We start from the raw sequence: 15402 nt of genomic DNA, 5'->3' as shown, positions 1-15402 counted from the left end.
AGACTTGCTGGTAATTGTTTTATGCAAGATAATGTTTTGTTGAATTAGAGTTTTTTTTTTTTTGAAAGTGGCCACTTGCCAATAGTACCTGTAGTCATGCTAGGTACAAAAGAAATAGATGGGACTGCATAAACATGATTTATTGCAATATCATCATATGGTCTTATAACCTGTATTGGTTGCAACCTGTATGATTTGATGGTAGAGATGTTTTACCTAATCCTTTTTCTGTACTCTGTAGCATCTGCTATACCTTACAAATATTCTATCTGAATGTTCATATTCCGACTTCCGTTGGATGTACATTTTCTACTATCTTTTTATGAGTTAAAAAGAACGTCTTGACTGTCCCCTCCATCGTGCTTCTTTGCTTCTGCATCTAGAATCTGGGCACAAGGGAGGGGTGCTGGCTGCTGAGGATACAGGAGTGCAAAGAACTTAAGGCAGCTAAGTAAAATAAATGAAATGTCAGTTGTTTAAGCACTGAGCCTAGGATCGTACTGTTTACCTTGGCACGCCATCATATAGTTTCAGCACCGATCTTGTTTGTAAGTGGCTAAGCCGATCTTCGCACTGCAGGTAGTTATTATTATTATTTCCTTGCAACAATTTGTGTTTTTCTTATTGTCTATTGATAGAACAAAATAAAACTGGACAAGAAGCAAAAAAAAATAAAAAAAGTGCCAAATTGTGTGAATTCTTCTTTTATGTCCTCCCTCATGATTGTATCAGCATCATTATCCAGGGAGCTCCTGTCATCCATGTCAACAGATGGATGGTTCAGTTTCCTCAGCACAGAAGCTCTCCCTTTCATCTACTCAACATTGTCTGATTTGTCTGCTCTCCATACTTCACTTGCATTGCTGTAAGTGTTAATTATCAGTCAGGGACTTCATGCCCAACATTTGAGATTTCTCTGTAGCTTAGTGGTCAGCACTGGAATTGTAATCTTGTCAAGCATGCCAATGCTGCCTGCAATTATCAGTTCAGTACCAAAAACATATTTCATTAAAATAACCAACCGATATAACAATGTGGTGTTATTAAAGCTTAATACCACAGTGCTAACTCGCAAAGCTCGTTGAATCAGAGAAATCTATACGTGAGTTAGCGAGGAAAAGAGGATATCATCTCTGATATATATATATATAAATTAAGGTTTTTGGTATGTTTGTGGCCATCAGTTAACCATGCATTTGCCTAACATGAGATGGATTATCTCATGGTCATTTGCCTTTTGCCGTCCACCTGGTGCACTATTGCTCTAACTTTGAGTTGTAGCTAGTAGCTTCAACCATCTGATAACATACCAGCTGTAGTTAAAGTCTTGATCATGGATGTCTTATCTTGTAATTAACTAGCATGTGTTACTATTACCATTATCAGTTCATATTTGCATCTGAATATCTGATACACCTGTTTCTATCTGTATCTGTTCCAGTAATTTGATAATGCTCGGTAACTTATGCCTCGTCGACTGTCATACCAGGAACAGTAAATTGACATCCTCGTAATTTTCTTCATCTACCTTTTTGTTGGGTAACATAGTATGGATGCGGATTCAATCACATTGCACCGTAACATTCTCGATGACATTCTGTCACTGACATGCGGGCCTCACGTGGGTTCAGACACATGTGGAGCCCACATATCAGTGATAAAATGTCACCGAGAATATCATAGTGCAATCTCACTTAATCCGGATCCACATAGCATATGGTTGGTGATTGCAGCGACATCCCACTGCCTAAACTCAGGCGAAGCAAACAGCAATGTGAGGTCGAACCTAGTTTGGCAGGCCCAATTTTACGGCCCATTCTTTTAAATGGGATGCTATTCCTGTTCAATTTATGGCTTAACCATTGCGAATGTCAGAATTTTGGGCTTGCTAAACAGGCACAGGCCACTAATCTCTACTAAAAGAAAATACAAGCCATCTGTATCTGCATGCCAGCCAACGGAAATTATAGTTGTAGTTTTACTTTCCGCTATCTTTCATTACCTAAGTTTTATTTTGGACCATGGTTAAATATATCTTTTTTATTTTGGATTAAGTAATTTTGGTATTATTAGAGCAGAGAATGCTAATACTTTACTTCCCAAAATATTGTATTGGGTTTATCTTTAAAATGTATTGGGCATAAAAATTACATCTTCTCTAAAAGAAACAAAAACTAAATAGTTTGTATTGGGCACATATATTGGGAATATAGATGGAAACCTATTGGGGACATGTTTTCTAGCTTAATTTTAAGATTCAGTTTTAGTAATCAATTTTAGATATCTCTTAAAGTTGCTCTTATAATTTTGGGCCACCTTGAATAATTTTCTTGATCACTTTAGATATCCTTAAACCCATCTTTTTATTTTGGACCGAGTAATTTTGCTATTGTTATAGTTTAGACCATCCGAATAATTTTTTTCGTTATCTGTTATCTCTTTTTTGACAAATATATCTGTTATCTCTTTTTTGACAAACATATGGAATGCGCATATATGGGAATTTATCGGTGTCCAGATCGAGTTGATGTGTCTGGAAAAAAAATCATCTAAGGTGGTCTAAATCGTAACAAGAGGTAACTTTAACTGATCCTAAGTGAAAAGATTTATTTAAATGTCCCTGATCCAAAACAAGAAGATATATTTAAGGATGGTTAGAACTGAAACTTAGGCGATAAAATATGATCTAAAGCTTAATTTACTCAAACAAATCTGTTAGAGTATAGGGTAGTTCGAGGAGGGTGGATTTTAGACTTTCGAGGGGACATCCACTCGTCGGCTTCTCGTCTATTGCATATTATCTAAATAATTATTAAAAAATATGAATTTATTTTAATATAGATTAATATGCGATATATCACTACACAAACATGTAAGTTAAAATATTACTTCTACAATTCATAACAAAAATAACAAATTAAACTATAAACAGTATACACATACTCACAATCATATATTTATTATTGTTGCTATGGACCTGTAGAGTTAAATTTTAACTTATATGTTTGTGTGGTGATATATCGCATATTAATCTATCTTCACAATTTTTTTCATATCTTTTTATAACTATTTGGTAGTAGACGAGGAGATGTTCCCTCGAGAGTTTAAAACAGTTTTCCGTTATTCGAGTCATATTAGAATGAGTCATATATTAGAATAAGATTGATTTATACGTACTTTTTTCATAACTGTGATCGTTCGTTATATATACGGCCTCTCTAAGACTCGATCCAATCGATATATTCGCATATTTTCTCTCTCCTCTGCTATCCGACAAAATCGATCTGCAGCGAAGTCGGCGATCGCCGCCCATGGCGACCCACGACGACGGCGACAATTATGCCGAGCTCCTCTGTGACGACGTGCTGGAGCTCATCTTCCTGCGCCTCGACTCGCCCGTCACCCTCGTCCGCGCCCCCTCCGCCTGCAAGCGATGGTGCAGCGCCGCCGCCGACGCCATCTTCCTCCGCCGCTTCCGCTCCCTCCACCGTCCAATCGTCCTCGGCCACTACTCGACCGGCCACCCGGCGTCGTTCGAATCCTATGTCAGCGAGGACGAGAAGCCGGTGCCCTTCTTCCTCCCGTCGCCGTCGCTCGCCGCCATTAGTGCGGGGAGTCACCTGGCACCTGACTTCCTCGGCTCCTACAGCGAGATCCTCGACAGCTGCGGCAGCCTCCTCCTGCTCCGGCCGCGGCGGTTCACCTTCGAAGGCATCGCCTCTACGAGCCCCTCACCCGCCGGCGCCGGGTAATCGACGACCCGCCGGAGCCGTGGGACTGGAAGTCCGAACACTACAGAGGCGGGGGCGCCTACCTCCTTGGCGGCGGCGGCGATGGCGAGGCCACTGCCAGCATGTCGAGCTTTAGGGTGGCGTGCACGTACTACGATCTGCGTGAAGGGTCCACGTCGCCGTGCTGTTGGTCTCGGGCAACAACGCCGGCGGCGGCGGCGACGGAAGCAATGGCTGGCGGTTCACGACGGTCGACGGGGGGGAGAGACTGCAGCAGAGCAACTTCGTGGGCCGCGTAAGCGGTTCGATCTACTGGATAACCACCACCGGCGAAGTGGTCGTCCTCGACGCGATCGCCGTGGAGGTGCCGAGCTTCATGTTCCCGGACATGGAGATGTGGAACTCTTCCCTGCGCAGAGACGTCGACCGGGTGTATGGCCACAGCAGAACGGTCCGCGTCGTCGACTGCGGCGGCGGCGGCGGCGAGGCGCGCATCGTCTGCCTCGCCGACCGCAGCATCGAGGTCTTCGCGAGGCCACACGGCGGCGCGGCGTGGGCGCCGGAGAAGAGCGTCCGGCTGCCGGAGGACACCCGACCTCTCGTGCCAGCAACTACGCATATGTATTACGAGTTCGCGTCCGGCAGTGCCACCATGGTCGCCGCCGGCCCAGGATTCGTGGTGTTCGCGCCGACCGTGTTTTGCAGGTGGCTGTTCCACATCGACCTTGAGACCGAGGTCGTCACGCTGAAGCTCAAGGGCGGGATCTACAGCGCCGGGCTGCAGTTTCCGGTTGAGCTGCCATGGCCGCCGGCCATTCGCGCATGCCTGCACGACGACACTATACGAAGTGCTTAGCCCTTTTTTATTTAGGTTACTAATCCATTCTATTAGTTCCTCCACTTTAGTCTCCTTGAGTCTCTAAAAACCCAAACAAAAGGGACTAAAATTGTATTAGTCTGTTAGTCCCTTCTATAGATACTTATTGGGACTAAAACTTTCTTTCACACATGCCTCCTAACAAAAATTTCTATATATGATGTACTTTTAGTCTTTTTAGTCTCTCTAACCAAACAGTAGGAACTAAACATTTTAGTTCAGAGACTAATTTTTTAGTCCTAAGACTAAAGAACCAAACACCACCTTAATCGGCAAGCAATTCGCTACTTTTAGGCTTCGATCAAGAGCATGGTTATTATTTTAGAAACTTTTTGGTACCTTTACTTTTAATGTAAAATAAAAAAATAGTGTTGGGGACTTGTTTGGCTTTTCTTGGAGATTCTCTAAGGGGATAGGGAAACACCTAAGAGCATTTCTAACGATCAAATATCTCTTCAAGCTAAAATTTAATAATTTAGCTTCCAATTTGCACTCCATGAAAGTGGCCAACCGGTTGGTTAAACTATTCTCACCACCGGCCAAATTTGACCAGCCAAGAACTTGTCAAACTTGGACCCCACGCATGGGCCCATACACCCCTTTCTCCTCTTCTCCCACCGCCTCTCTCTCCCCACGCCCAGGCGCCATCGGCCATGCGCCGTCAACCTTCGTCCCGCCCGCTGTGTCAGCCTCCGCCCCGCCTTCACCGTCCCGCACCCCATCGGCCTCCGGCCCACCGTCGACGTCCACGCCGCACGACTCATCACTGCCATGGATCTGAGAGAAGGAGAGAAAGAGAAAGAGGAGTAGGGAGAGAAAGGAGGAGAGGAAGAGAGAGGCTGACAAATGAGTTTCACTGTCATAAACTTAAGGTTGATGGAGAGGTTGTTGGAGTAAACCATAAGACTTGCCTAATGAAATGAAGATTGGTTAAATAATTATTTGGAAAGTCCTCGGTTGGAGATGCTCTAGGAAGACAACCTTATTTGTCTACTGAATTGAATATGACTTTATTTTTATTTTTTTTATAAATTACATACTTCATATACTAATTCTTTTAATCAAAAACTTAGGTATTCATCGGAACAAATAAGGAGCCCGTGTTAGCTTGATCGAGTCATGTTCGTTTTGCCGCGTGTAATTAAGTAGGATTTGGAGAAAAATCAACTGACGTTACAGATCAAAGATAAAGCGACCAGATGCATGCATGGGATCTTTTTTCTCTTTTTTTTTCGTTTATTCAGAACAAGGCAGATGATCGGAAATGCCTGATGCATTAACTATTAGTACAGAAAAAGTGAAAGTTAACTCATCTTATATTCAGAACAAAATTAATTAAAGTCTACCTGGTTAAACGCGTTCTTATGAATATATTTAGCGTATTTAAGCACATATATGAAATCTGAAACTTCGTATATAAATGAATCTACTTGAGTTTTCCATATACGTATGTGCACTTGTGCAGGCGGTGCAGCTCTGCCTGGAAAATATTTTTGGATAGGCTCAACTAATCGGCCCATTCTTGTGGATGGATGGGCCTGTACATCGGTGCAATTTCCAGTCCACCCACTGGGATATTGGAATTTTGGGCTTCCTAAGCAGGCCCAGCCCATTAGTTGCTGATACCTACCTTCTTCGTTTTTATTTGACATAATTAACTTTTAAATCTAATTTTGCAAAATTATTAGTGTGGTTAAATTTTTTAGTAAAAAATAAAATCATAAAAGATATTTAATAATCATGTAAATTTATTAAATAAGACGAATGGTAGACTCTAAAATCAATTAGAGTGGTTATTTGGCTTTCTCATAAAAAATCAAATGACATATTTGCAAACGAAAAATAATCGGGCAATATGAATTCAGATATCCAAAAACATGTATTCTTAGCAATCAAAAAGTCAAAACTGAAAAATAAATTTTAATAAAAATAATCATAAAATCAACTCTAAATTTAAAGTTAAAAATTCAAATTTTAGCCTATAAACATAAGCACGTGCGGAGGTGAACGACGTGAAATAAAAAGGCGCAGGGAGTATCATGTTTCTGGTCGGTGAACGGCGCCAAGTCACTGACACAATCGGGCAATATGAATTCAGATATCCAAAAGTAATTTTGTTCAGAGTAGTAGTTGACAATCTGAAGGAAGAAGACCATGAGGATTTATCTTTTTCAGATTCATCAAGTGGATCGCCATGGCGATGCATGCCAACCGCGAGGACGGCGACAATTTCGAGCTCCTCTGCGACGACCTGCTGGAGCTCATCCTCGTGCGCCTCGATCGGGCTCGACCGCGCCGCCTCCGCACGTAGGAGTAATTATTTGGCTTTTTTCAGTGAAAAAGGGTATATTTATAAATAATTTTATACATGTATACTGAGTGACCTAAAAAGCTAAGACTGAAAAATAATTTTTGGTGAAAAATCTAAAAATGAACTCTAAATTTATGAATAAAAATTTAGATTTTACATTAGTAAAAACGAAAAAACAGGGCGATGGTTGTCTGGGTAGAAGAGCTTAGCTGAAAAATAATTTTTGGTGAAAAATCTAAAAATGAACTCTAAATTTATGAATAAAAATTTAAATCTTACGTTAATAAAAATGAAAAAACAGGACGATGGTCATCTGGGGAGAAGAGTACCTCGTGTTTGTGCCAACGGAGTATTGCCAGCCAGAGACGGATTTACCATCGGAGTTTGGTGGGCTTGAGCCTCCTACCGATGTACACCATTGAAGTCCTCCTTAGTCCCTAATAAAATTTTTAGTATTATTAAGAAATAGCTAAGAAAGGGCTAGAAACACACATCAGTGTTTATAAGTATTTTTTTCGTCTAGCCTTAATATAATATTTTTTTGATCCGTCACGGACCTTGAGACCGATCGAGGTTGATGGCCAAAGGTGGATGGATGTACAGCGCCGGGCTGCAGTTTCCCGTTTCCGGCTGAGCTGCCATGGCGGCCGCCACCCGTACGTTTGCATGCGTACACGTCGACGCTACGGTAGTAATGGTATCTGGAACTGGAAGGAGATGCCGTTTTGTAGCATTTCGCAACGCGAACCATTAACGTTCTACTTAAAATTACACGAATGTAATTGTAATATAATGATAGTGTAATAATAATATAACTAGTATAACTAACTGCAGATTCCAATATAACTACTTTATAATCTTACATGTGACATGAGAGCAAATTTCCTCGAAGAAAAATGTCAGAGTTGCACAAGGTTGAAGGGTGTAGTACTGAGGCTGCGTTGGCACGTTGCTCACTAACCGTGAACGAAAACATGATAATATACCAGTACATACACAATTAATTATTAATTATTAACTATAAAAAATTAGAAAAATAAATTAATCTAATTTTTTAAGGCAACTTTCGTGTAGAAAATCTTCAAAAAATATACCATTCAGCAGTTTGCAGTTTGAGATACGTACGTTCGAAGAATCTAGATTATTAGGAGAGGGAACGGACAGGGCCTGACTATGGTTAATAATATGGCAAAATTTACTACAAGGCATCGAAAAAACACGTAATTAACCGATGGACACTGTAAGATCAAAAATTTGCTGCAGGGCACCATAAAAATATAGTAATTAGCTGGTAGACACTCCGGACATTATTTTATTTATTTCTAAATCAAAAATTTTTAAAATAACGAGATTGCCCTCGGTGGCCGGGTCGCCGTTGTCCTCGCCGCAGCTGCCATCGGCTCACTCGCCTTATAGACTAGGGTTCGGGGTGTGGTGTGGCGCCTAGACCAATCGGGTCTAATTCGACCGGACCTAGTCGGCATAACGGGTTGGCCACCGAGGGCAATCTCGTTATTTTTAAAATTTTTTACTTAGAAATAAATAAAATAATGGCCAGAATGTCTAGTAGCTAATTACCATATTTTGTAGTGCCCTGCAGCAAATTCGTTTCGTGATCTTACGGTGTCCACCGGCTAATTACCCTTTTTTCGATGCACTATAGCAAATTTTGCCTAATAATATTTGTCATTTAATAAGCTTTTCCCTTTTGTTTCTGTTTATGCTTATAAACAAAATTTAAGTTTTCAATTTTAAATTTAGAGTTAATTTTAAGGGTTTTTTCATCATATTTTGTTTTTCAACCTCGACTTCTAGATCACTGATAACATGTATATAACATTTTTATTTATAAATTATTTTTCATTTATAAATACCTGAAAATGCCAAACAGTCACCCCTTGAGACAAGATTTCGTCAAAATGGTAAAATTCTGAACATCCACAATTATTTCTTAAATGATTGGTTTAAATACAAGACAAATGATATAGATATATTCTCCTAAAAAGATAATATCATAAATATCATAAACTTATTAGTTTCTATAAATTTATCTTAAGAAAAAATTGCTTATCAGAATTTTAAAAGTTTAATAAAATCTTGTTATAAATAAGAAATACTTTTAATCGGAGTTAGTAATTAATAACAAAGTAATGGCGGAAGCTGCAGTAGCTATACCCTCGAAAAGAAGCGCGGCAACAAATAGATTATAGAGTGGTATATGAATGCCCAAGGGTATCTGAAATTCTGAATTAATAACGGCAGCGTGCATACAGTAATAAACTCAATTGTCACCAAATCAAAAGTCACCCACGATCGCGACGAGGACATACCAAAATAACGAGGCTGCTGCTATGATAAATATATAAACGAACGACTCAGGTGCGAAAGGACGCGAGCACGGCCGCGGCGGCGACGACGAGCATGGCGGTGGTCCACGACGCTACCGGAGATCTCGCCGTGGCGGCGTTCTTCGCCGGTCCCGCAGCCGCGCCACCGCTCGACGCCGCCCCCGCCGGTGCCGGTGCCGGTGCATGTGCTGCAAAAGTACAGAGAGGAACAGTTAGCATCATTCGCTCATCTTTGCATTTCTGTTTATACCTTTAAATTAATTTAAATTTGAAGTTGATTTCGAATTTTTTCCAATCAAAGTTTATTTTATAGCACTGGCTCTTAAATTGCTAAAAATACGTGCATAGATCTTTTATTTATAAATTATTTTTCGTTTGCAATTATATTATTTGGTTTTTCTATAAAAAACACAAACAATCACCCTAAATTGTCCATGGTATCTCAATAATTGTCCATGCACCGTTCGTTGCTATGCCAGCAACAGAGAGCGAGATGAAAAGGATCGAGCCAGCTGAGGGGTGGGTCGTTGTCGGTTTGGCACAACCCAAAAATCTGTTAGTGCGTCCAAAAACGAGCCGAACCGAAATGTCCAGAGTCTTGGATGGCTGCTAGCTTGATCACATTCACACGGATTGCCAGATGGACGATTCCATGTCCTGCATGCAGCTTGCTGGCTGTCACAGATCTACTCTAAAATTCGCATTATGCTTTGCAGCTTGGACGCTCCCGTGACTTCAGCCTAACCCGTGGCTGCACTATCAAATTAGCCGCACAAGCTTCAGTGGTGCAGATCTGCATGAACCAATTAATTTGTTCTAATCTAGTACTAGTAGTAGTAGTAGTAGCTCGATCTGCGTGATGATATGATGCAAACTATCCTGCCCTTTTCAGGAGAGGACGCTTGAATCTTCGGCCCATGTCCAGATCAATTTGCAATTGCTAGCTAAGAATCAATGTACACAAGATATGTGATTTGGATGGTTTATGTATTTGCCTGCAAGATACCCTGTGGCTTCGATGGTAAAAGTTTCTTTTCAGCTATATGCCCTTGTCCCCATCTTTCGGCTAGCTACTATTCAGAATTCACATGCAATTGATCACAAAGCAACAAGATAACGTAAAAGTTGAGAATAATATAAAACTACTAGTAGAAGTGCGGCTCATTTTATGCCATCCTTGTGAACTACTAGTTGAGGACAGAGAATAGGATGGCGAGCCCCATTTTATGCCATCCTTGTGAACCAAAGGGACCATGCAATAGCAATACCCATGTGAAACAACAATGTTTTCACTAGTCGTTGCTATAGCAGTCCTTGGCTGCTTGCGTTCTGATTATTCCCAGTTGTACGCACGTTCAAAATTATATATATATATATATATATATATATATATATATATATATATATATTAAAAAAGATATAATTTTAAATTTTTAAGTAGTTAATTCCATTGTTTATATCAAGAAATATATACCATAAAAATTAGATAATTCTGAACGCAACCTTTGTACTACAAATATAAGCTCATCTTCGCCGGGACTATTATCAATCAGCTAAGGCCTCGTATAGTTCCCAGAAAGTTTTCCCAAAAACACCACATCAAATCTTTGAACATCGGAATAAAATATTAAACATAGGTGAAGAAAAAACTAATTGCATAGTTATGGAAAAGAAATCGTGAGACGAATTTCTTGAGACTAATTAGTCCATGATTAGCCATAAGTGCTATGGTAACTAATATGTGCTAATGGCGGTTTAATTAGGCTTAAAAGATTGTCTTGCGGTTTTCAGGCGAGCTGTGAAATTTGTTTTTTTATTCGTGTCTGAAAACCTCTTTCGAGGTCCGGTCAAATGTCCGATGGGATATTTGTGCCAAAAATTTTTGACATCTAAACGCCCCTAAGTTTGAGCTAAAATTTTAACTTCATTGAAAACAGAGAAAAAAAGCCTTTGTTTTCTTTTTGCCATATCAAAATTGGGTTGAAATGAAAAGGTTTGGTGATGCAACTAAGATTAGGAGTTGGAAGGCAGTTTGGATGTAAATGTGCGAACTTTGGTGCTGGCAGAGTGGAGAGGAGAGGAGAGCAATTGGGGGGGGGGGGGGGGGGGGGGGGGTACTGACGGAGGCAGTTGGCGAAGGCGGAGGCGTCGGCGCCGCAGGCGGCGGGGAGGGCGAGGGCGCGGGTGACGTTGATGGGCAGGGGCAGCGCCTTGGAGGTGAAGGCGGAGCAGAGGCAGCCGACGGCGACGCTGTCCTTGAGCGCGCTCCTCACCTCCCGGCAGCACACCTTGGGCGGCCGGGTCGCGTTGCTGCCGGGGGTCACGTAGTCCAGGCAGTCCGACAGCTTCAGGGCCTCCGACAGGCAGTCCGCCTGCGCCGGCGCCGGCGCCGGGGCGCCCGCCGTCGCCCCGTCCGCCACCGCCGCGAGGGCGACGGCGGCGGCGAGGAGGAGGCACGCCGCGGCCGCGGACGCTCTGCTTCCGGCGACAGCCATGGCTCACCTCAGCTACGACGACGGCACGCAGTGCAGAGCAGGGAAGGCGAAGGGTGGGTGGATGGCAGCGAAGCTATCGGGTTGAGGAGGAGGCGAGAGATTATTAATGGCGCCAATAATTGCTTGCGAAATAGGACGGGTATCGGTGGAAGGAAAGTTACCCAGCTAGTGTTCACACCACTGGGTGCGATTTTTTCTTTTTTTTCTTGCGACCGCACATCAATTTAGTGGGCAGTTTGGATTTAGAGATTTTTTTTTTTGTCGTTTGTCACATCGGATATTTGGATCTTAATTAGGAGTATTAAATAAACTGATAATAAAACTAATCATATAAATAAATGCTATTTCATTAGACAAATTTTTTTAAGCCTAATTAATCCACGATTAGCAAATGTTCACTGTAGCATCACGTTCACTAATCATAGACTAATTAGGTTCAATAGATCGTAAAATAGCCCAGAGTATGAGCTGAGTTTTATTAATAGTCTATATTTAATAGTTCTAATTAGTATCCAAACATTCGATGTGACAGGGATTAAAAAAGTCCCTGGGAATCCAAACACCCCCTTAGGCCGCTTTCTTTTGAAAGCCGGTAAGTTAACTTGCCTTGGTAAAAAACGTAATAATAGATTATTATATGATTAGTTAATTATGAAAAAAATATAAAATCGATTAATTGATTTTTAAAACAACTTTCCTATTAAATTTTTTTTGTAAAAGTACGTGTTTAACCGATCAGAAAACATGCGTGCGGAAAACGATGAGAATAAGTTAACTTGGGGAGCCGTACGAGGCCTTACTGTCAATAGGAATCGGAAGAAAGGAAATATTATTACGAATGGTGAACTTACAAATGCTCTTTACCTTTTGGATTTATAAACGGGAGATCAAAACTTTCATGCTTATATCAAGAGCCGATGCCAGTGATCGAAAAGGTCTCTAGATTAATTTCGAAGGGATCAAACGTTATAAACACACCTATCTTGGGTTCCAAAATTTCACCTGTGATTGTGGCTGCGACGGTGCCGCTATATCGTCGTCAGAGAGGAAAGGCCAGAGAGATGTTTATGAGCAGGAAGTAGAGGACACTTGCAAAAGTATCATTTATAAGAAAAATTGCAAGGATACCACCCGAATGGTGGTTATAGGGATATTTTACAAAATTCTACTAACAATCTTGTAATAACAATTAAAAATAATAATAATTTGCAATTAAAACACTCCAGTTAGTGGCAAACCAACCTAACGTGGCAGTCATCAAGGAAGAATTGAAGCATGTACTACTAGTAGATGGTTAGCTAAGGGGGTATTTAGATGGGACTAAAATTTTTTAGTCCATGTCACATCGGATGTTTGGATATTAATTTAAAGTATTAAATATAGACTAATAAAAAATTAATTTCATAAATGAGAGTTAATCCACAAGAGGAATTTTTTAATCCTAATTAATCCATAATTATCAAATGTTTACTGTAGCATCACATAGGCTAATCATGGATTCATTAGGTTCAATAGATTCGTCTCGCGAATTGGTTTAAGGTTATGGAATGAGTTTTGTAATTAGTCTGTGTTTAATACTCCAAATTAGTGTCCAAACATCCTATATGACAGAGACTAAAAATAAGTCTCAGTTTCCCAAGGGCAGCTCCAACGTAGTTGCCAAGAAGATGTATGTAGGAAAGAGAAACTAAAGAAAGATGTGCTATACATTGGAGCATAGGTGATAGGCTAGAAATTCTAAACCCTCGTTGTTTGTTTGGACAACTAGTGCTAAGGTTAAAAAAATAATTTTAGTTAGAATATTTGGTTGGCTCATTGGCTCATGTTGGAAATATTGTTTTTCTAATAGAGTGGGACCATATTAATATGAGTTATATAAATCCAATAGAGTATATTTATCTAATTAAAAATCTTATGATGTATTAAGAATTATACATTACTAACAAAATGTAAATTGGTAATGCCCTAAGCAAGCGGCTTTGTGGTGCCACTTTTCCACCCAACTTCCGCACTTCGTGATATTCTGCTGCAAGCGGCACTTCCTATATTGACCTGCCTTTTCTTTCTCCAGTCGTCACGGCCATGACTTTGAGGTCTACACGAGTTTTTTGGGGTCCACTACCACTAATTCGTTATGCATTGTGTGGATGGATATTGGCGAGGTTGTTTCTTGTCAAAAAAGGTTGTATTTTTTCCACGAATCTAAATATTCTTCGAAAATTGAATCCTAGATTTACGAAGAAAAGTGAAATATTTATTCGGAGATAGTTCAACAATATACAAGATACTCCATCCGTTCAATATTATAATATTTTTCATGTCTGTCTAGATTTACCCATATATCAATATATATGTTTTATATATGTGTCTAGATTTATTAGTATATAAATAAATCTAAATAAATTAGAAAATCTTATAATATGAAACAAAGGGAATACGAAGCCAACGAGATGATTTGAAAAAATGCATCACTGTAAGCAGGGAATAGAGACCACCTGAATTGAATTAGTCTATTCAAAGTACATACATGAGTACGTAAGTGATTTATTGGAACGTCCATATGTTTCTTTCGATTAAAGGAATGAATCATTTGCAATTCTTATGGAATAACCTAGAATATAGGATTTTTTTGAGAATTTAAACCTATTGAAAAATTTTCTTTGCGTCACTCTCTCGCCAAATTCATATATGGTTTTCCTAAGAATCAACCAAACAATATGATTAAACAATGTATTTGGCATTATATGGGATTAAGGCTACGTTCGCCTCCCCCTCTCCTAAGAGCAGGTACAATAGCAGGCTATAAGTTAGCTATAAACATATTTTAAAGAGATAAGCGAGGAGACAAAATAGTAGAGCCAACTACAGCACGGGCTCCAAAACGCAATGTGTGTATGATATGTGGGACCATGTTTTAATGCTTATATGTAACTATTATATGAATTGGCTATTAGATTGACTACAGATGATTTAGGCTAGTAGTTAGCTATACTATTGAACTTGACCTAACCCAGATTTCTTAGTTTTCCGTACGCACGCTTCCCAAACTAGAACGGTGTATTTTTTCAATAGTAAAGTTGCTTTAAAAAATATATTAATATACTTTATATTTTTTTATAATTAATAATTAATTAATCATGTACTAATCTATTATTACGTTTTTCACGCCCAATAACTTATACCTGCTCTTACTCACACGAACGTGGCCTATGTTAGGATGACATCCTAATGTTAACGCTGAAAATGATAATCAACGGTCACACACATAGGTCTGGGAATCAATCTTAGACCATTCCAGTGCAGGACCTAATTCTTAGAAATACTGGGCGTGCCAGTCAGTTTGATCGTGTAACTGACAAGATATAACACGGAAAACAGTTAACCCTGAAACCGCTATCGGCCGGATAGTCGATGTCGTCCCAGAACCCTAGCCGATAGATTAGACGATCGGCTTCTCAGGAATTTTATTATAACAATTATAAATATGCCCAATCGGCTAAGTCAGAAGTAGGATAAACACCGAGCAGCCCAATCAATCAACTAATTTTAAAAGATCGGACCGAACCAAGACAGTCTTAAGATTAATCGGTCGATCGGACCATCGTAGAGCTTATCACACATGAGATCAACAACCGATACA

At 40.1% G+C, this 15402-nt stretch overlaps 1 protein-coding gene across 1 annotated transcript; it reads right to left on the bottom strand.

Annotated features, from left to right (window-relative positions):
- Nucleotides 1–9142: 9142 nt before the first annotated feature.
- LOC121053875 (non-specific lipid transfer protein-like 1) lies at nt 9143–11859 on the bottom strand. The gene is made up of 2 exons (XM_040522211.1): nt 11390–11859; nt 9143–9455 (listed from the first exon to the last, which is right to left on the bottom strand). The coding sequence occupies exons 1-2, from the start codon at nt 11760–11762 to the stop codon at nt 9295–9297; spliced, it is 534 nt and encodes a 177-aa protein (XP_040378145.1). The 5' UTR covers nt 11763–11859; the 3' UTR covers nt 9143–9294.
- Nucleotides 11860–15402: the final 3543 nt, after the last annotated feature.

The sequence above is a fragment of the Oryza brachyantha genome, chromosome 3 (genome assembly GCF_000231095.2).
Source record: "Oryza brachyantha chromosome 3, ObraRS2, whole genome shotgun sequence".
In the NCBI taxonomy this organism is placed as follows: domain Eukaryota; kingdom Viridiplantae; phylum Streptophyta; class Magnoliopsida; order Poales; family Poaceae; genus Oryza; species Oryza brachyantha.
This window is presented reverse-complemented; position numbering and strand designations above follow the sequence as displayed.